The 22,290-nt window shown below is 34.8% G+C and overlaps 1 protein-coding gene across 3 annotated transcripts; it reads right to left on the bottom strand.

Moving 5' to 3' along the window:
* Window positions 1–45: 45 nt before the first annotated feature.
* Window positions 46–14,756, bottom strand: LOC129002722 (uncharacterized protein C7orf50 homolog). Of its 3 annotated transcripts, none has more exons than XM_054430738.1 (3): window positions 14,661–14,747; window positions 13,864–14,099; window positions 46–268 (listed from the first exon to the last, which is right to left on the bottom strand). In XM_054430738.1, the coding sequence occupies exons 2-3, from the start codon at window positions 14,095–14,097 to the stop codon at window positions 62–64; spliced, it is 441 nt and encodes a 146-aa protein (XP_054286713.1). In that variant the 5' UTR covers window positions 14,098–14,099; window positions 14,661–14,747; the 3' UTR covers window positions 46–61. The 3 variants fall into 3 exon arrangements, with proteins under 3 accessions (XP_054286713.1, XP_054286712.1, XP_054286711.1); XM_054430737.1 differs by having other exon boundaries at window positions 13,864–14,311; window positions 14,661–14,744; XM_054430736.1 differs by having other exon boundaries at window positions 13,864–14,756.
* Window positions 14,757–22,290: the final 7,534 nt, after the last annotated feature.

Below are 22,290 nucleotides of genomic sequence, written 5' to 3'. Positions count from 1 at the left end.
ACTTTATAGTATAAGTGTTAATTGCAGAAAAAACATAATAACGAGTTCATTAACAGGAGTTTTATTGAAGCATTTGTAATACAGTTCTGGCTCTGTTGTACTTAATTTCATTAACTTTGGGAGTAGACACTTTTTCTGTTTCAGTTAAACTTTCCCACTTCTCCATTTCTTCAACAACTTCATTTGCCATCTTTGACATTAACTCCTTCATACTTTTACTTCCTCCTTCCATATATTCCAGGAAAATATCAAAATGAGCATCAGGCAACTGGAACAGTTAATCAGAATGTTTAGCTATTTTGTAGAAGTAATTCTGTTTATTATTTTTTTAGCTGGAACACACACCCTTAAGATTATATGGTTACAATTTGGCTAGGCTAGGTTACCTAACTTATTCTAATAATTCTAAAACTCCTGACCAATAAATAGGCTTGAAATGAAAAATTATTTATTAGGCAGGCAAAAGTTAGGGCCACAGGCTTGAAATGAAAAATTATTTATTAGGCAGGCAAAAGTTTCTTACACTTAACCTGTAGTCTTGTGGATTTTAACTTAAACAAAATCAAGAGTGTGAAATTGTTAATTTTAATTCACTCTTTTTATTTCAAATGTACCACACTGACTATTAGCTTGACAACAGTCAATGCTATTAGTTAAGGGATACTGTAGTCTGAAACACCTTTTATGCTTTCAATTTCATTTTCAATATTTATGTCTCTCTCAGCGTACAGTTCATTGAAAAGATGCATTGGAAAATATCCTTCAGGCCTCACTACTTGTACACAGAGCCGGCCTTAGGCACTTGGTGTGGTCGCACATGGCCACACACCTCCGGGAGCCCCCACTTGGGGGGAAAAGTTGTAAAAAGTGTCAATTGTGCGACTACGGAAATTTTAGGTTCACGCCAAAAAAGTTTACTACGTAAGCCTTTTTTCCTTTTTACGTGTTTGCCTGTCAAGTAACAGATTGTGATAGAATAACATGATTGTAATGTTTACCTACTCGTGGGAGTTGCCAAGATCGTAAAAATCATTACAGTTGTTGCTGCGATCAAAGAAAATTACCGTATATTGCTGCTAAAGGCGTTAACAGATTTGGAAGTCAGTTGTGAATTCAGAACTGATATAAAATCATGTTGATAACAGTTGAAACAGGTTTTAATAATATATTTTATATGTTTTGTAAAATCAAGGTTTGAGCCTAGTGTTGTAACAGGGTGGCTAGTGAAATCATATTGAAAAATTCCCTGACTTTTCCCTGACAATTCTATGATTTTTTTAAACTTTCCCTGATCGACAAATTCAAAATTACAATTTTAATACTACCTAACTAATTCTTCAAAAGGACTAATCTTTGTCTGAAGAATATCTTATGTTTGTTTACATGAAAAACATACATACAATCTATAGATACAGGCTAGCTTATATTCAGACTTTGCAACTTACCTTAACACGTTCGCTGCGGCACGTCAAATAGCGGGCGTATCCCCAGTGCGGCGCAGCCCTCAGCGTCGAGTAAACCCGATTGCCGCGTGTGATTGGCCTTTTCAATTTTGGTCTGACGAATAGCAAATAACGTGAGGGGATGTCCTGCTTTACAACGAGAGTCGATGTAGTTCGCTAAACACTCACAGATAGCAGCACTGCTTGGAACGTAGCCGGTCCCATTGGAATCGTATTGCCAAATGGAGGGAAAATGACGGGACAAAAAGAAGACTTTTGAGATTGCCAGACGGGGATTTTACAGGGAAATTTACTACCAACCTACACCACAACAAAATGAAAGTCACATACTACACGCTAACGTCGTATAGGTCCGCTTTCGGCCGACGCTAGAGCAAAAACGAAGATATACAAAAAGCATTACCGAGCGTTCCCGATGGGGTACGGACGCACCGTACGGGGGCCAAGCGCCGTACCCGATCGGGAACGGCCGCACTCTACGTGTTAATAAAATTAAACTGAGTTAAGATGATACGCAGTTTATAATAACACTAGGGAACCCGTGCGGCTCAATGAGCCGCCTAGTATGAAACATAACGCCGAGGAAAACCTTATGCTTAAATTCTAGTAACTTTAGTTACATCTTAGAGTTATTTGAAAACTTGTTAGAAACTAATTTTAAATATCTCTAATGGCGTCACCAAGGTTCACCTACATCATTTCTGCTCTCGATTTTAACTGATAACTTCTAATGAATGCTAAACGATCTGCCTCAATTCGAGTTAATATGTTGCAACAATGTTTTTCCAGCATTGAGAATTGAAGAACACTGTTACCGTACTTATACCCTATCTTAAGTAATTAAAGTTGGACCATTTTATTCCTTTTATTTGAGACATCCCCCGATCAAACGAATTTTCTCCGTAGAGTAACCTGAAATGTGGGGTGATGTCAACCATTTCATGTGCTCCATTTTTTACCCACAAACTCGGGGTTACCAACTGGACAGCCATAACCTGCTTTGAATAGGCTAAAGCAGCTACACCATTGAATGTTGGTTAACGTAATTTTAACAAAATGTTTTGAAATATCTCGATCTGTCAGTGTCTGAAGTAAACATTTCTTGTATGCATTTATTTGATCTGACATTTAGGCAAGTTTACTTTCCCACCGTGACAACACTATGAGCATTGAGTATAAACCTAACCCTAGAGTCTCCACTCAATGGGGCATAGCATTACCCGTGCAGCGCCAGGCTGAGCAGCGTCAGCGGCCCGAACTACGCGACCTTCGGTAATGCAGTACATCAAGTTGCTAGTGCGCTCTACCGGTAACCATGCAAGACGCAACAATGACGCAGCTCATCCCGCTGCTGCGGGCTCGCTGTCGGCTTTGCTAATAATTCAAGCGTGCTCCTTGCGAAACCAACATGGTTTAAAAAATTACTTCTATATATGATGGCATTGAGTATAAACGTAACATGATGGTAAACATTTTATTCTGAACTACTCGTATAGAGTAATTTATTTTATAATGCGTAAGATTTTTACACTTTACATGAATGTACCTATGTTGTAAGATTGGACATTACTTATTTACGCCTCTGAGAAAGTCTGTAAGCATGCTATTGCTGTAAAATTCCATAATAAACCTTTTTGAAAATACATGAACATTTTTGAACATTTTGAACATTTCCCTTTCAGTTAGCGAATCAAACCAACTAAAATATAATATATAGGTAATATTTCTATTTGATTGATATATGTTATGAAATTATTTATTTCCGCCATGTTTCAAAGTTCAAATAAAGCTTTCACACTTTTCATGTGTCATTTCAAATTCGAATATCTGTATTCTGCTTAGAAACAAATTCAGATAGTTACAATATCCTAACTTTACTCTTTTACCCTTTTACTATAATCGACGACAATGTATTAATTTACTGAAAATATTTATTGTCAATGTCATGTAAAATAGAATCAACAAACGTAGGCATAATAAAAAAATACCCCTCAATAATAACTAACCAACAGTGTATTTAATCCATGTCGTAAATTTGCCTTTATACTGTTCATACACATGTATGTATTTTTAAACTACTAATTTAAAATGTGTATGGACCAATGATATTATTGTATAGTGTAATTTGTTTTATTAAGTTCATGAAAAACGTTTAGTGAGTCTTTTCGTGTATTGTTTAATATCGTGATTATTGTATGGTGTAAATTTTAGTATTTTGTGCATAACTTGTGCTTAGTTAGCTGTTTGTATTTTTCTTTTTGTTTTTTTGTTACTGTTTCCCTAGTAAACTGTAAGTTGTTGTATATATATATACACGTTTCGTTATTAGCCTTTTTTTTTAGATTCGGTATCACGGTTGATCGATTGTGTAAATTGTAGTATTTTTTACAAGATATACGTTTAGTTAGCAAATTCGTTGTTTTGCTATATTTTTTCGTTTACTGTATGACTTGTAAATTCTTTGTAGAATCATTGTAGTTTTTGGTCCATGACGTACGTTTAGTAAGCGGATTTGTTTCTTTTTTGGTATTTCGTTTACTGTATAAGTTACCTTGTAAACTGTATTTTTTGTACAATACGTATTTCTTTGGTTACCCGTTGTTCTTTAAATACGTATTCAGATTATTCAGGAGTGTATTTTTTTTTTTAATGGCATACGTAGACTTACCGGTTTGATTTATATTGTCTTTTTTTACATTACTATTTCCATATGATTAGTCAGCTCTTCGTTTTTGTGCATTACCATTTCCATATGTTTAGTCTGCTGTTCCGTTGTTTTTTTAAAGCGATTATTCTAGGCCTACTAGTAGGGTGTAAACTATAGTATTTTGTTCATGTAATACTTTGAGTTAGATATTTGATTTTTTCATTGCTTTTTGCTAGGTTAAAAACGTCGTATTTGTTGATGAATTTGTATGTTTAGCCGTATTTTCCTTCTTCCTTGTTTTATAACGCATTTTAATACCAAATTATTAATAGTAAGTAATTATTTGATGTAATAGGAAAATTGTTTTTACAAGATTTGTTCGTATTTTTCTTTTCGTCATTATTCTATTATGCCTTTAAAGTATTTATAGTAAAATTCTTATAGCAATATGTATTTTTCAATTCATAACTTTGTATTGAGCCTCGATTTTGTTTGATTTATAATGTATTTATTTGTTGGTATACTTGATTAGCAAGTTTATTATATCAAGCCAATTTTACAAAGATTTTTAAAGATAAGGCTCTGTAAATACCTTTGTAGTTGTACACTCGTACTGTCAACCAGTTCATATGAAGTAATGGTATAAAGATTTTTAAAAATTAAAGTGTCTATGTCGATACCCTTGTACTTGTACTCTTGTAGTTACAACCAGTTTATATGAAGTTAATGGTATAAAGATAAAAAAAAATTAAACTGCCTGTACATACTCTTTTACTTGTACTCTTGTAGGCCTAGTGTAAAGCCGAATCATAACTATGCATATTTTTGAAACGTTCTTCTCTCGTAGAATAAAGTGAGAAAGTAGTGCGTGTTATGTCACCGAGGAAGAATATGTAGCCTACAGTGGTTTGGGAATCAGGGGTGTACGACTTAACCGATGGTACCAGACAAATAATAAGGCGTAAAAATAAACACTGAAATAATGTTATAACACTTACCATATTAAAATTCTGGTAAATATTTTCAGTTAAAACTTAAAGTAATAAAGAAATTTAGGATTTATGTTATAGAATTTTGTTAAATAAGCAGTGCATATGCATTATCGTACGTGTTCTTAGTTTTAAGTTTATTATATTATGTAGAGAATATGTAAACCCACAACAGAAATAAAACAAACTTAGTTGTAATATCAATATAATAAACTATCGGTTAAACGATAAAAATGGTTTGCTATAAAGTTGATCAGAATTGTACGTAAAAAGAAAGGCAAAATTTGTTTACAAACCTTTGTAATTTGATGTGAGTTTAAAATCATGATAGACCTTCAAGTAAGTGAATCCTATACAGAAAAAATAAATACAATTGGGATTCCTGTATAGCCTACAATTAATTGTAGCATTACAATATTGACAAATAACTTTTTAATTGCGTAATGTATGGATAAAATTATGTTATATGTGTTAGAGGCAGTTGTTGCCGTTCGTGTTCATTGCATTCGCTTTGTAGAGACAGCTCGACCGGTGAGGGAGAGGCCGGTTGCTGTGGGAAGGGGGTAGCGGATTTCTACCCCCGGATATTTACCCCCATGAAAAAACGCCTACGTCATTTTGACGTCACGAGGGGCGGGGCCTATACACGGTCGAGAAACAGCCCGCGACTGGAAATTTACCCCCAATATATTATTAAATAATCAACATGTAATTGTTTGATTATAAAGTGATTTGCCATAGCACGGAAATCTACCCCCGGATATCTACCCCCAGACATTTACCCCCGGATATCTACCCCCGGACATCTACCCCCGGATATCTACCCCCGGAAATCTACCCCCAGATATCTACCCCCGGACATCTACCCCCAGACATCTACCCCCGGACATCTTCCCCCGGACATCTACCCCCGGAAATCAACGGCTCTTCGGTTAAGCATTGTCTTGTAATATCCAGTATTAAGCATGCGATATGATATGTCATTGTCTTGTTTAACATTATCTATCTTCCTAATTCAGTAAGCTGTAACAGTCCTTTTTTCACCCGACCTTCTTCGCCGATTGTTACGATTGAGGTGTCATTTTAAAGCTTAAGATCTTGCGCTGAGCAAAATGGCAATTAAAAAGGATATTTCGATTAGGGCTTCAAAAGGTTGACCCCTAAGCCTTTGATTTATTCCTAGAGGGTGCTTCCAATGGTTGACCAACTTTCACACTATACAGTAACAGTTTTAAAGGTGAAATGTGAGCAGATTACTAATCAGTTCCATTTTTAAGTCAGGTTGAAAACCAGAATAGATCGTCTGCATCTGTAAACAAGAGATGGAACACTACCCCAAAACGACTTTTCGTTCTCAATTGGCCCTCTATCAATAACCTGTGTTGCCTGTACAGCGAGGCATTTTGAGAAGGAGAAAACCAGCCGGATGAATGCTTTAGGTTTATCAATAACGAAGATAAACATGGTTTTAGTTACACACCGGTAATCTTTGAGTTGACTCATTTAAACTCATTGTAAATATTCATTGTTATTCATTTTGAAATAACTCCTTTAATACTTTGCAATTGCTCGAATTCGAGCAACATGTACACTAAATACATATTATTGCACTTACGATTTATTTGATCCGTTTATTTACGTGAGTCACAACGTTTTTAATCTTACTTGGTTTTGGATTTTATTACAAAACATGATCGGAAATGGTTGCAGTATTTGTAAACTAAATGTAATAACAAATTTCCAGTGACAGCTAGAAAAACATCATCTTTATCCAGCTTTTCATCTTTCACAGCTGTTCGGTATTTCATTGATGTCGTATTCTCCAAACAAATTATTAGTATTTCATTAATTACTGGTAAACATTAGGAGTAGACTAAACTTGACAAAAATTCAAAAAATTGGGGGTTTGAACCAAATTTATTTTAATTCAAAAGTAGTGAGGCCATATTTTAATGGCTTAAGTTACTCGTGTCAATCCACCGAATCCAAAAAGGCTATTTAAATCGAATCACGATCGATGCTCTAGTTTTTGAGAAGAAGGCCACGTAAAATGCCTTCTGGGCCTTGACAGACAAGACAGAAATTGAGATAAAGACTTGTTTTGGCTTCTTTAATGTATGAAACGTAAAAATGACAAAAATAAATAATTTTAAGCAATGTTCATACTCTAATTTCATTAAAATAAATTTGTAAAACCAAAAGAACCATGAGGTAAAAATACCTTCCCTATCCCGAAATATCCAATTTTATGCTTTTACATTATTCTCCGTTATTTCACAACCAGCATTGACAACCAGAACCAATCATAAAATATGTTTATGTTTTATTTTTTACGATTAATTAAACAACTAGACTTTTTTGCCAATGTAAAACTCCGGATAGTGTCTACGACATAGGAGGTAATTACTACTTATTACTAGGAGGTAATTGATAGTGAAAAAATTATTAATTCATTAATCTACCTGTGGCAGGCTTTTTTATCAACATTTAATTGCATTTTTACCACTAGTAATCAGAAAATAACCTCCTTCAGTGATATGTTTTAAATTTCACGATCTGCGCTCGTGCATGTGCCGTTAGCTATGAATGTATGTGAAAATTGGTTAACAATATAAATCACTGTCTGAAAATAAATCAAATGCTTATGGGTTACACTTTTGGAGCCCTTTATCAAAATATCCTTTTTAATTACCATTTGCGTTGCACTGAATCTTAAAGCTTAAAAATTACACCTAAATCAGTAACAGCTTAATGAATTGGGAAGATAGATGACATTAAACAAGACAACGACATATCACATGCTTAATACTAGATATTAGAGAGTAATTATTAAACGAAGAGCCATTGATTATTTTTATAAACCAATTACTAAAATCAACTACAACAATGAATATTGACCGATACGTAGTGTAGCACGGGGGGTAGATTTCTGGGGGTCGCAAATAAATAATTCCGGGGTCGGACATTTATGATTTGACCACTGGGGGTACATTTCTGGGGGTAGATTTCCGGGGGTAGATATCCGGGGGTAGATGTCTGGGGGTAAATGTCCGGGGGTAGATGTCCGGGGGTAGATGTCCGGGGGTAGATGTCTGGGGGTAGATTTCCGGGGGTAGATGTCTGGGGGTAAATGTCCGGGGGTAGATGTCCGGGGGTGGATGTCTGGGGGTAGATTTCCGGGGGTAAAGTTCCGGTGTCAGGTTTATTAGCATTTTGATTAATTACAACTGTTAAGTAAACCGTGAAATGCGAGTTGATTGAATATACAATAATTTATCCATCCTAAAAGTTCGCGGCCGGAAATCTACCCCCATACATGTGACGTCAAAGTGACGTAGGCGTTTTTCCATGGGGGTAAATATCCGGGGGTAGAAATCCGGCGACCCGTGGGAAGTGACGATGAGTAGGGGGGGGAGAGTGACGCGCGAGCGCGGTGCAGGCTACCTTAACGCAGCGTGTCTCAACGCAGACTGAGCTCAGCGGCGTACTGCATTACCATTGACTACCACGACCCAAGCGTCAGCGGCCCGAACTACGTCGTCAAAAGCGGTAACGACTAACAGTATAGCGGTGGGCTCTCTAGGTTATGTCTATACTCAATGCTATGAGCTTCGTATATTTTTTCACTTCCAAAGTAAGTTGCATAGCAGAACTGGCAAATATTATTCATCTCACAAAGTGAATGTGTATCTGGATGGGTATTTGTTAGACCAGGGGCCCATTTCATAATAAACTACAAGTTACAAGTTACAACTTGTAACTTGTAATTTCCATAAGATTTGCATTGGGCGATCAGCTGATTTACTAATAATATTAGTTTGTACTTTATTATGAAATGGGCCCCAGGGGCCCATTTAATAATAAACTACAAGTTACAAGTTACAACTTGTAACTTGTAATTTCCATTAGATTTGCATTGGGCGATCAGCTGATTTACTAATAATATTAGTTTGTACTTTATTATGAAATGGGCCCCAGGTCTCTCTTTTTCTACTCTCCCCATACGCACAAAATATCTCATTATTAATTGTGTCCTAATACCGTGTTCAATATTTCTTCTTTGAACTTGAGGCATTTTCTGTTCTTCCATCAAAACTGATTTGAACTGTTTAACTTGGTCTTAAACTTAATATTACAATTTCAATATTTACTCCCAAAAAGCTACAGCTTCTTATAAACAGCTGTTTTTTCGGGTTTAAATTTGTTCTATGTATTTCTTATGGGGAAAACCCGACCTTTGAGTGGGCCTCACGCTCTTAAGGGCAGGAATTTTAGAATTATAAAACCTTATTGCAAAACTTCATATTGAGACGAATCTTTTGACACTTCAAACGTTGAAATTGGTCCACAAATAAGGGAGGAGTTGCGTTAACAAAAAACGGCTTCACGTATTATATATATAGATTTTATTTGTACAAAAACACAAAATTTATTTATTTATTTGTATATATTTCTTAGTTTTTACCCACACGGCACACATACTCTCGATCTTTCCTAACAATTATTAGAAAATGTTTTTACAAATTTTCCCTGACTTATGACAAAATTCCCTGACTTTTCCATGACTTTTCCAGATATTTAATATTCCCTGACATTTCCAGGTTTTCTAGGTCACTAGCCAGTAGGGGTCTGCGGGTCCCCGATTTTTTCGGGTCGGGTCGGGCCAGTGGAAGGCCCGAGAGACCGGGTCGGGTCAGAGATTTGTTTGGGCCAAGACCGGGTCGGGCCAAAAAAAATAATTATTAGGCTATTTTTAAAGTTATAATAAGTAATTTTCAAAGAAACACTCTTATATACATTATTACAGAGGAATTAAAATGTTAAAATTAGAATTAAATATTAAGTTTGCTCACGTTTAAGAACAAAGACACAACAGAGCAATTATTGCCTTACTGTCACTAGCCAAGCCAGAGCTAGTCGTCTACTGACAAAACAAAAGCCGTGATGCAACAGTGCAAAGAAAACAAAGTCAAAAGAAAGACTATTTATCCAGAGGTACCAGTTTAATTATTTATTGTTTATTCCATACCTAGTTTAAATTATATTTTAGTATTTTATTTACATAATAAATTATAAACAAAAGAAATATCTGATATAGTGTACAGATCTGTATCTTGTTCTTTTATTTTCCTATTGTCCTTTTTGTCATTCAGTAACAAAACAAAACAACACTTCTGATCGTCTGGTTCGGCATTTTATGGTCACCATTTAATTTTTTTTTTAAGTATCAAGTATCAACAAGTCTACAAAGAGGTTAGGCCTAAATATTTTATAATTTTATGAAAGTTTTCATCAGTAAAATTATTTTTTTCTTAAGTTAGATTGAGTTTCAAAAAAGATATTTCTAAGATCCAATACAATATTTACAAGACACAAACTACCATGAATTAATTTCTTTGGAAATTATCTGTAACAGTTTTATATTTTTGAATAAAGAAAATATATCTTTTTGTCTCTACTTCCTTGTTTTGTTACTTGTATTTTGTCAGCAATTGGAACAACCGGGTGGTGTAATAGGGGCGGGGGAGGGGGAGGGTCTATGACCTTGAGTGTCCCCGGGCCTGGCTCGGGTTGTGTAAGATGGGAGGGGAGGGGAGGGGGAGGGTCTGTAACCTTGAGTGTCCCCGGGCCCGGCTGTGAGAGTGATTCATGGTTTTTTGTTTACATTCTACTACCCTTCCTTCCGAGAAAAAGACCCTACAGTTTCAAAAACATTGACTTACAGTATAAAAACATTGAGTTGTGTTGCTAATTAGGGCACTATAATGTCTCTGCTGTCTGCTTATGTTGCCAAATTAGCATTTAACTTTCTTTTCTCTTGATTTAATATAATTTTCTATATATTAAGAGTTCCTTTTCGGGTACCTAATAATTGTGACATTGTTTGACTTGAGTTTATGGATTTTTAATTCTTTTCATTTATTAGCTAAAATCAGTTGTTTTAGGATTTTAATCTCTTGCAATACCTATAACTGTGCCTATAACTGTGTATGACATGATATGCAATTTTTACAGTCTTTACTATAACTATACCATAAACAATGTATGTGTGTTATTTATTGTTTTAGAGTTTTATAGTAAATTAGTTTACACAATATCTTTTCTTCAATGAGTTCTCCACTTGTTATGTTGCTTAGTCTATTACTATTTTAGGCCCTATAAAAAATAATTCCTATGTAAAGCTGTAGGCATACTAATGCCAATAATAGATAATTCTTTATTTATGATGATGTAACTAATAATGCTATTGTAAGTGTGAGAGGAGGTTAGGAGGCAGGGAATGAATGATTCATATTGCATGGTGGAAACATAGAATTTTTATTTTCTTCTTGATTGCAGTCTTGAAGCCACAGGCCCTAAACTTGTGATAAGGTTAATTGATTTGTTTATGATCCATTTATATTAAGTTCCATTACAAACTTGTTGTAATATAGCTGTTTAGATATTTCAACAGTTATGAAAATGGGAAAGAATGGCTTGATAAAAAAATTATTTTCTTCTTTCTTGCAGTTGAGGCAACTCCTAAGCTGTAAATAAGTTATGAACATGAAATAATATACATAACTACAATATTTTTCCATATGTTATTTTCAAGTAATTTTATAAACACAGATAGGAGTTAAAAAAAGAAAAAAAAATCCGGTAATTAATAATTTTTGGCCCGACCCGATTTTGGCCCGAAACCCGAGGACCAAAATTATTGGCCCGACCCGACCCGACCCGAACCAAAAAAGTCTGACCCGCAGACCCCTACTAGCCAGTAGCCACCCTGTGTAAAGTTTTTTTAATTTTTAAATAAATAGCCTAATTAAATTAATTATTTACTCAATGATTGTGCTAATGCAAGGGAACTCTAGGCCTAAACTCTAATGCATACCCGTCGCATGGAAATTTTTTAATTGCATGACAATTCTAGGAGAAAACCATCATCCTATTAGCAACAATAAGGTGACGAAGAAAAGTAGGGTATGAACTGACTGGGGCCAAGGGGTTGTCCTGTATAAGGGAGGTCACGAATCGTGGATAAATATAGGCATGATCTGTACAGTGGCGGCGCTTCCATAACGGCCAGGTGGGCCAGGCCCACCCAAAATAAACAGTAAAGTATATGTTTAATTTAAATACTTTATAGGTTATCTGGTTAATATTGTTGAATAAACTGCAATATAAATTAATGTTGAACTTTTAACGGGTCATAACTTTTCTTAAAATACAATGCAATCATCTCGTAAGACATTGGGGGCCACGGATTTCGGGGCTCTTCTAGCCGCCATAAGATTGTAATGGACAAGGCAACGCCAGCCGGCGGCGCTTGACTATCAGGGAACAATGCATTGATATATGGAGAATGATGGGCCAATTTGGGCTGGCCCATTGAACGTTGATTCTCAATATTCTCGCTGGGAGTGCTGAGCGCTAGTGTAGCTTTGTTAACATCTTGCCGTGTATGTTGTACACCATCCAGCAAACAGGTTGTAGTTGTAATATTTTATGAAATAATAAGTTAACACCTTTAGTTAGTTTTGTAATATTTTTCGTACAGATTTATTAGAGTATCCATATTACAATTCTAGTGATCATAGGTTTGAAGGTGTGTTGGTAATGTTATTGTGAAGTGTGTTTGTGTTCGTGGTTCAAATGGGGTTAGGCCGACTTCAACGGTAATGCAATCTTCAGAATTGTGAGTTATTATTAAAAAATTCAGTTCTTGCCATGATTTTGATAGTAAAAGATCCAGAATTATTACAGGATACAAGATTTTTTGTACAACGCATTCAACCACAGGAGTCCGCAAGCAGATGGACTATCCCTTCCCTCCTTCACCTCGTGCTTTCAATACGGTACCTAACTTTCTGTACTTCAGAGCTGCAAAATTACGTGTAGGGCCTAGTGTTGTGCAGCCATTATTTTCAAAAGTGATGCAAAAACTAACCAAAAAAACAAACCACAATTGGAACACGATGACTGTCCCTCACAAGTAGATGTAACTGCAGTGGGTCCAGTGTCCCATCTAAATAAAATTCTAGGACAACTCCAGGTTTTCCAGGTTAAAAATTCCCAGGACAAAACTAGCTAGGCCTACTTAAAAAAGCAAATTAGTATATTATTATTGTTAGTAACAACTGCTTCTGCAAATTCCGTGAAAATTTTTTGTGATCGCAGCCACATTGGTGATCATATTGTACAATGGTGGCAAAATTTGGGATAATTTCCCGTGATTGTAGGAAAAGTTCAACATTAATTTATATTGTAGTTTATTCAACAATATTAACCGAATAACCTAAAGTATTTAAAAATATACTTTACTGTTTTTTTGGGTGGGCCTGGCCCACTTGGCAGTTAAGGAAGCGCCACCACTGTACAGATCATGCCTATATTTATCCACAATTCGTGACCTCCAAGTAGTAGGCTGCCTACAGGTAGTTTCAATCGTTATTAGATACTGGGGTACAGTTTCTTAACTGGGCTACACTAATATCGATTGAGACTATCAAATTGAAAATAATGATTTTTAATCATCTTTTAAAATATATCCATTATAAAATTAAACTATCATAACCTAACCTAACCAACCAAACTTGCTGATGGTGAAAAAATCGCATGAAAGTTTAGGCCTACTAATCGAATCGATAGTTTCAATCAATATTAGCGTAGTAGCCCAGTTAAGAAACTGTGTCACCCAGAAACTGTACCAGTACCCGGAATGTTAAAAGTGGGCTTATGATTGTAGTTGGTAATGTGTTATAAACAGTAATCAACATACCTTTTCATTTTCAAACATGTTGGTAACCAAACGTGTCTGTTTCACTTTCTCAAATTTCCAATTACCTCTTTTGTTCTTCCATCTAGTTAAATAATCCAAGATAGAAGAGTTGGGTTGTACGCTAACTGGCTGGGATTTATTTTTCTTCTTTTTTGTTTTCTTTTGCTTTACGAGTGATTTGGGCGTATTGTCTTGCTTTGAACTTTCAACATTGAAGTCTACTGCCTTGTCCATAGCTAATTGAAAGTCACTTTTGTTCTCATTTCCATCCCCTTTTTTATGTTTACGTTTCCTATTGGATTGTAAGTGTTCAAAATCACCGTTGTCATCCTGAGCAGTAGGCTTAGGCGATTTTCTTTTACGGGATCCAACAATTTTATCAGAATTGTAAGTGTCTAAAGATTCACTATTAATTGACATTGAATCGTCTTGTTGGGATTGACTAGGCCTATCAGTAGAAAATGAAATCTTCACTTTGTTTATTGTTTTCGTTTTCATCTTAAAAATGAACAACGAAGTTATTGTTTCAGCAAGTTTCAAAAGGTGGGTTTTAGGGCATATAAATTAAGTAACTTAGGCTACTATTAAAAACTATCAGGATTCACAAGTTTCCTACCATTAATACACCATTGTGTAATTTGTTCTTTATATGCCTACTTATTTTAACTTAATTTACGGTTTTTAGTTTAAAATTGGATAGCCTACATTACAAAGCGACACTTATAATACCAAAGTGATAAAGAGTAGTAATTTTAGTTATGTTAAACGGTTTTTGTAGTTAATGAAAGACAATTTACCATGGTATTGACAATGACATGAGAATGAGAATTGAGTGATTGTGATTGATATTGATATTATAAATTAATATAATAAGATTGTGATTGATTGTGAACTGAAGTTAAAGTTGAGGTTATATTGATGAGGATTGAGGATGAGATTATTTTTTTTGTCGATGGCTAGGCTATGGCTTTTTAAGAATCCATGCAGCCTCGAGGTACACTAAATGTGGTTGCCTCCTGTATATTGATAGTGTTAAATAGCTATTTACCTTACAAGTGTAGTAAGAGCGTTTTTACATCACGCAGGTGAAGGTTGTGCAACGAGCGGAAGCGAGTTGCATAATTTACCTAAGTGATGTAAACACCCTCTTGCGTAACGTGTAACGTACAAGATTTTACCTGACCCGACAATATACAGGAGGTTACGAACAATATTAATCATTAAGGTCGATTCACACACATCAGTCCAGTCACAGTTCCGTTACAGTCCAGTTGCAGTCCAGTTACAGTCCAGTCACAGTTGCATCCGCAATTTCTCAGTCAATTGTCCGTCAGTTGGTTTCAGTCAGTCTTCCGTCTCTAAAATTCACAGTAATTTATAGTCAAAATTTTAAAGTTATAAACCTATATTCTATCAAATTATCATTGTCCATCTTGTTGATTGTTACAAACAGTACTCAAAGTACAAACGCAACCATTTATATAACAATAACACTATTTTCTAACCTCAAACAGTTCCGTCAGGCGTCCGAACAATCAAAAAGTATCGTTGGAAAGAAATCTGAAATTGACTGACGGATGCCAGCAGAGTGACTGACGGGACTGCAACGGATGAGTGTAGATAGCGCAATAGAAAATCCATCAAAGAATATTTTTGTTAACTGTGACGTGCCTGAAGTGACTTTACTGTGACGTGCCGTAACTGATGTGTGTGAATCGACCTTTATCCATTTCACTCATCTTCTAACAGTAACGTTCATTTACAAATAAATTAAGATTGGCTACTTAACAATAAAATGTTTACAATTAAATAAAAACAGAAATAGGAAAATCAATCATGCTTAATAATTTCTGTAGGGTAAAAATCCGGGGGTAAAAATTCGACCCTTACATCTTCAGTTGTCTAAACACTATGGTTATATGGACAGGGGGTAGAATTCTGTTTTTTATTGCTAATCTAATTAATCATGCTATGTTTATTTTCATTGACTTCTAAATCCGCGGGTGTAAAATTCCGCCCGCGAACAAACTTTTGAGCGCTCAGGTAACACGTCATAGTGACGTCAGCTTTGCCCAGGGGGTAAAATTCCAGGGGGATAAAATTCCGGCGACCTAATTTCGCTATTTATAGCAAGATTGGGTAAGTTATAGTCAATTTAATTGTACGTTTCATGGGAATCGTCATAGATAAAACGTACTAGCATGGTGAATTTTCTCATCCTTGTGGTCTTATGGAACAGGTGAATGCTGAAGCCAATTTTATTGTTATTTCTGTCCAGTGCTCTGTAGAGTCGTATTTTGTTTACAATTAAAATTTGTTTCTTGTTATACAAGTAATGTAAACCATCGTTTACCTTAGTTACCTTCTCCTTGTTTAACTAAATTGAACGATCTTATATCATAAACAATATCTCGTTCCCTAGTTATTTAACCAAACAGGGAAGCACAAATCATGAAATTTACCCTGAAATAAAGCAAAACAACATTTTGTTGACACTAGCGATCAATGCCACCGGGCATGAACTAGACGCGAAAAACGAGTTTCAAAATTGTATTAAGTTACCATAGATAAAACCATAGTCTAACTAACGTTTTATCTATGATAAAACATAGTCCATTACCATACCCTTTCAGACCCGGGAATCTTAGTCATCTCGACCGCTTGAGGTCCTGAGCAAATTTTGAATAAATGTTGGTTTTTAACCTACATTTCAAATACTAAAATTATTGATTAGGTTTGTTTTAAAGACGAAACCTTCATAATACCATTTTAACCATTTCAGTTTCAGCAATAATTAGCATTATATACGTTTAAAAACATAAATAAAACAGTCATTACCTTAACAGTTAGTTGCCTCTTTCTCCTATCGTGCCGTACGCTGAATTTTTATTTCAGGATTAGTGTTGCCTACCATGGTGGAAGGAAAAAACCTGTTTTTTCCTTCCACCATGGTTGCCTACAGTATTATTTTGAGGCTTCTGATTGGCTGAGGGAACATCATTACCGCAACGATACGGTTGATGGCAACGGCCTCGGTGGTGTAGTGGATAGAGTGCTGGACTGATGATCAGAAGGACCCGGGTTCGTATCCCACCCGTAGCGCTATTTTTTTGTATTGGATTTTTTTCATTATCAACAAGTTTGGTTGGTTTGGTTGGGTTATGACGGTTTAATTTTATAATTAAAACATTATGAAATTGAATTTGACCCATTTATAGTTTTATTTTATGAACAGAAATATTTTTTTCTGTTAAACCTTCATTTGATTTTTCATTTTTAGCAAGTCTGGTTAGTTTGGTTGGGTTATGATAGTTTAATTTTATAATAAAAAATATTATAAAATAGGATTTGAGGCATTTATAATTTTATTTTATGAACATAACTATTTTTTCGATTAATAAACCTTCATTAGATTTTTTCATTGTCAGCACGTTTGGTTGGTTTGGTTAGGTTATTTCGGTTTAATTTCATAATAAAAAAGTATAAAATTGAATTTGAGACATTTATAATTTTATTCTATGAACAAAAATCATTTTTCTATTACTAAAACTTCGTTAGTCAATCAGGAGCCTCTAAATGACACTGTTGGCAAAATTAATCCTGAAAAACAAATTGTGCTTACCGTACGGTCGTGCCGTGAAATTGCAACAAAACAATCAGTGTTCGCATGACGAAACGGCACACGGAAGATTTCTCAGGTGCCGTTTGACGTTACTAACTGCTGACGTCACTTTGAGGGAACACCAATACCGCAACGATACGGATTTGAGCCATCGGCCTCGGTGGTGTAGTGGATAGCGTGGCGGGCTGATAATCCGGACGTGCCGGGTTCGAATCTCGCCGGTAGCACTAACTTTTTGTCAACAATTTTTTTCATATCAGCAAGTTTGGTTGGTTTGGTTAGGTTACCACAGTTTAATTTTATAATTTAAAAAATTATAAAATTAAATTTTAGGCATTTATAATTTTATTTTATGAACAAAACTATTTTTCAGATTAGTAAACCTTCATTCGATTTTTCCTTTATCAGCACGTTTGGTTAGTTTGGTTAGGTTATGACAGTTTATTAATAGAAAAATTATAAAATTGTCTGTTTCTTCAGACGCAGCAGTTAGTGACGTCAGCAGTTAGTGACGTCAAACGGCACCTGTAAAATCTTCCGTGTGCCCCACCGGTTACCATAAGACATGAAGAGGGCTCTAAACCTATCCCAAACGGCCGAAAAACACACCTCCGTATTACTCAAATTCTGAGCTTATTAAAGCACTTATCGACTTTCGGTAAACGGTAAAATGTTTCTCATGAAATAAACTAGGTTATTAATATATTTTTAGGTATTTAAGTTTTACGAGACATATTTTATTCAAGGTTAAACTTAATGAAAATTGGTCATCTTCTTCTTCATAATCCTTAACTTTTAAAACAAAATTAGAAAGTTTTTCCGTTTTAAAACCTTTATTAGTTTGTTGAGATGATTTCTCGCTAAGTAGGAATTCATAAAAACCAACAGTTAACTCATAAATTGAGTAATTTGTGAGGGTTGTTTATGAAAATCGCTTCGCAAAACACCCCCGTACGAAGGACGCTCTGGCGAGCGTTGATGGAACTATCACCGCCGAGGAGATATTCGTCAGTGTTGCCAACCCGTTTCTCTGCCCATTGGGACTGGTATAATTCCCCAGAAAGGCTCACTGTGTCCTTGAATGAAATCAATTTAAACACACAGTATTTCTTCATAATTCGTAATTCTTGATAAATGGCTAAGTTAATTTACATTAAATTCGGGATTTTACCATTCAGAGAATAATAAAATCGATATCGTAAATAAATATGATTAAATCTAATGAATGGTAGGTCTAATACACCCAACATTTGAATATTAGTCCTTCCATAATTTTTTGTAATTGTCAGTTTTGGTTTTACAATAAAAAGTATAACTTCAATAACAGCTGGATCAATATCGTAAATAAATATGATTAAACCTAATGAATGGTAGGTCTAATACATCCAACATTTGAATATTAGTCCTTCCATATTTTTTTGTAATTGTCAGTTTTGGTTTTACAATAAAAAGTATAACTTCAATAAAAGCTGGATTTTAAAGTTTGCAATCACTATTTAAGTGCGTGCAATGGTAGTTTCTGTTAAGTTTGTGTAACTTAGTACAGGGAGGCCAAGTTTTGTTCGGTTTTGGTTACTTGGGTTTAATCGGTAAAACTATTACGATTATTAACTATAACGATTAATCGTAAGCAGACATTTTATAATTTACAAAAAACATTATTGTTACTAAATTAATAGTTCTATGTTTAATGTAAAAATATGCAACTAACAAAAATAAGATACATTTTTATGATCTTGCGTAGTTTAAATGCACAGATATCTTCTCCCCTCAAGTCATTGAGACCAGTTGTTCGTCTTTTACGCTCACCAATGACAGCAGTTCAAAATAGGATATACAGTATAAACCAAACTATATTAGTTTCTAAATGGCTTGTGACAAAGATTTCCGATTTTGGCTACTACTGTATGTTTTAGTTAGAAAATATAAATAAAATTATAGAAGCTTTAACATTTAAAGCTCAGAAGTTTATTTACCATTCCACTCAAGACTGAAACATAAACATGACTGATATTGTTTACCTCCAACTAACATATGATACATTTAACACATGATAATATGTGAATATAACCATAGACTGTATGTTTTATCTATGATATAACATTATAATACACTGTACTTTTAAATAAAATTGTGATCGTCTGTTTTTTCATTGTGATTTAGCGTAACGGATTACGGTAATAGTGCTATGCCAATTAAAACCCTTAGATGTAATTAGTTTACTTGGAATGCCCCAGTACTTCGGGGATTAAATTCTGTGGGAGAGGGCTAAGTAAAATAATCAGTATTTCATCAGGACGATTTTCCCCTATACCGAGTAATATTTTCTCAATGTTAACAACTGATGTTTTTCCCTTTGTACCCTACTGTATTTTTAATTTGCTAGTATACTGTGGATGGCTTGTAAAAACACATGTGCCAAGTCTGTTGTTTACTTTGTCCTTGTTATTTTGTTCAACCAACATAGTTACTTGGCAACCCATAAAGGCCAATGTAAATTTTTTAAATGAGTTTTGTAGCGAAATACGAATCTCCTAAGGTACTGTGTCACCAATCACGTTTTTAGGGGTATAAGTCCCTGATTTCAACATTCAGTCAAAATCCTTTCGCTGGATTTCGAGATTTACAGACCAACAAACATAGCTCGTATTAATTATGGGATAAGTTGTTACAGAGATATTAAAAGACGTTTCTGTGCTAGGGGTTTTCTATGGACGTAAAGTGGTAAGGAGGAGTGTCACATTACGCCCATATATTATAAATTTAGGCCATTATACTACTGGTATGATCAACTGGCAATTTTATAGCCCTTTGCAGCAGTCCTCCGCCACTAAGCTCATTGCAATGTTATGCAGAAAAAGTATATGTACTGTAATCAAATCACATTATAACTAATACCTAATACATATAGAGATTACGATTTTCAGGTTTTTTTAAGTCTACAAGTGAAAGAAATTAGAACGAATTATTTTATATATCGTTACCAAAAGCAAGCTGTTTTAAATTAGTTTTCGTTAACCGTATAGTAACACTTGTTCATTAACAATCATAATTAATTGTTACCCAGTGCGGATATATCTTGGCTAAACATGGCTTCAGCCAACTTAATCACTATCTGTTTCTGTTTGTGTCATTTTCTAAATGTACGCGATTTAAAGATACGTGTTACCAGTGGCGACAGCCGCACTGATTTCCAAGAACACTGAGCCGAGAGGCGACCCTTTTGCCGAGAGCAAGGGTGAAAGTGGGAATATCTACAGGCTAGGCTTATGACTTCCAGGAAGATCAATCCCTGCAAAATATCCTTGTCCAGAAACCTTCAGTTCGTTAGTTATTAGTTGTTCTTGTGACAGTGAGATTTTTTATAAAGTGGCGTAGGCCTACAATATGCGTGTACGTTAAAATATTAAATTGCATGAAATATTTCATGGTTTTCTACAACGATCAGGAATATAAGGGTGTTATATAGCTTTATGAATTAACTATGGAAGGGCGTGAAACTATAAGTTATAGTTATAGTTACTTATATAGCATACTTATAGTTGGTCTGGAATATGCTCTAGAAAAAAAATCCAAATTTTTCTAGATTGTACAAAAATTATAGATGCCCTTACAGCATTGTAGATCATTCAGGAGTGTTTTTAGCGAAATTCCCCTATAGGGAATAAGCTATTACCGTTGTACTTATGGTAAGACCTAGACACGGGACCGAGTAAATTTTTCGTTTTGAGGTCCATAGAGACCAAAAACACCATCAGTTCAAATTCAAAACCCCGAATCCGCGATAACTCCGTTAGCGCGTCCGTTAGCACGATAACTCGAGCAAAAATCATCCGATTTTGATGAAATTTGGTACAAACGTGTAAACCTACGTTTATTCGAACGAGTTCGCGAACTAGCATGATCGGACTATGGGAACAGGGGTTTATGGGGGGTTTTATGGGGTAAAAATCGGATTTTCCCATTTTTGACCCTAAAAACTTGAAATTTAGCATTTTCTTTCCAACCCATTTTGTAGAGATTAAAAAACAAATAATTTAGTATATTGAAGCGTTATTATGCACTTAATGGTCACGGAGAAAATTAAAAGAAGCATTTCTGCTTTTTTCGGAGCAAATTCTGCAATGTTCTGTATACTATATGAAACCAGTGATAACGTCACCTATAATAAGTAAGACTTATTAGTTACGTAACAGAATGTGGAAATACATTATTTTACTGTGAAACTTTTCAAATTTATGTATTTTTAATGTTTAATATGAAACAACCAAATTGACTAAATAATTATCAATTCAAGATTTAATGGAAAACTTCTGCCAGGTAGGGATGCTTAATTAGTGGTTTTGACCAAGAACTAAGGTTCCTTCAACACACTTTTTTTGGCCTTTTTATATTTGACGAAGACAGTTTCCAAAATTACAATCAGGGGAACCTTTTTTTCACCATTTCCAAACCAAATAACAAGGCCAAAGCTACCTTAATAAACCTTAATTCAGAAACAATTAGGCCTAGGCTATATGTTTGCTGACTTTAGCAGAGTTAAACCTATGGAGTGATTCAAATTATTTATTGAAAATAACACCAACAAACGCAAACAAAGACTAAAAACAAACTGTTTTCACACATATAACATATTGTTTACAGGGATATTTATTCTGACACATAGATAATATATTTTTGAGTTTGTTTGAATATTAGAATAGTTTGTTTTACATTATTGAGATTTTTAGGGACTTATGTCCCTACAAGCCACTAGTTTATGTTTAAAGTTTAAGAAACAACAAAAACTATACTGGTAAAAATAA

The sequence above is a fragment of the Macrosteles quadrilineatus genome, unplaced genomic scaffold (genome assembly GCF_028750875.1).
Source record: "Macrosteles quadrilineatus isolate MER2022 unplaced genomic scaffold, UCM_ALF_1.0 Scaffold_9__3_contigs__length_116548681, whole genome shotgun sequence".
Taxonomy (NCBI): domain Eukaryota; kingdom Metazoa; phylum Arthropoda; class Insecta; order Hemiptera; family Cicadellidae; genus Macrosteles; species Macrosteles quadrilineatus.
This window is presented reverse-complemented; position numbering and strand designations above follow the sequence as displayed.

What these genes read in the sequence shown, in the direction of transcription:
- LOC129002722 (XM_054430736.1), bottom strand. Translation starts at nt 14,361, where the DNA reads ATGAAAACGAAAACAATAAACAAAGTGAAGATTTCATTTTCTACTGAT. An exon ending in ACATGTTTGAAAATGAAAAG is followed by an intron (nt 269 to 13,863) that starts GTATGTTGATTA and finishes TAACTGTTCCAG; the next exon opens with TTGCCTGATGCTCATTTTGA.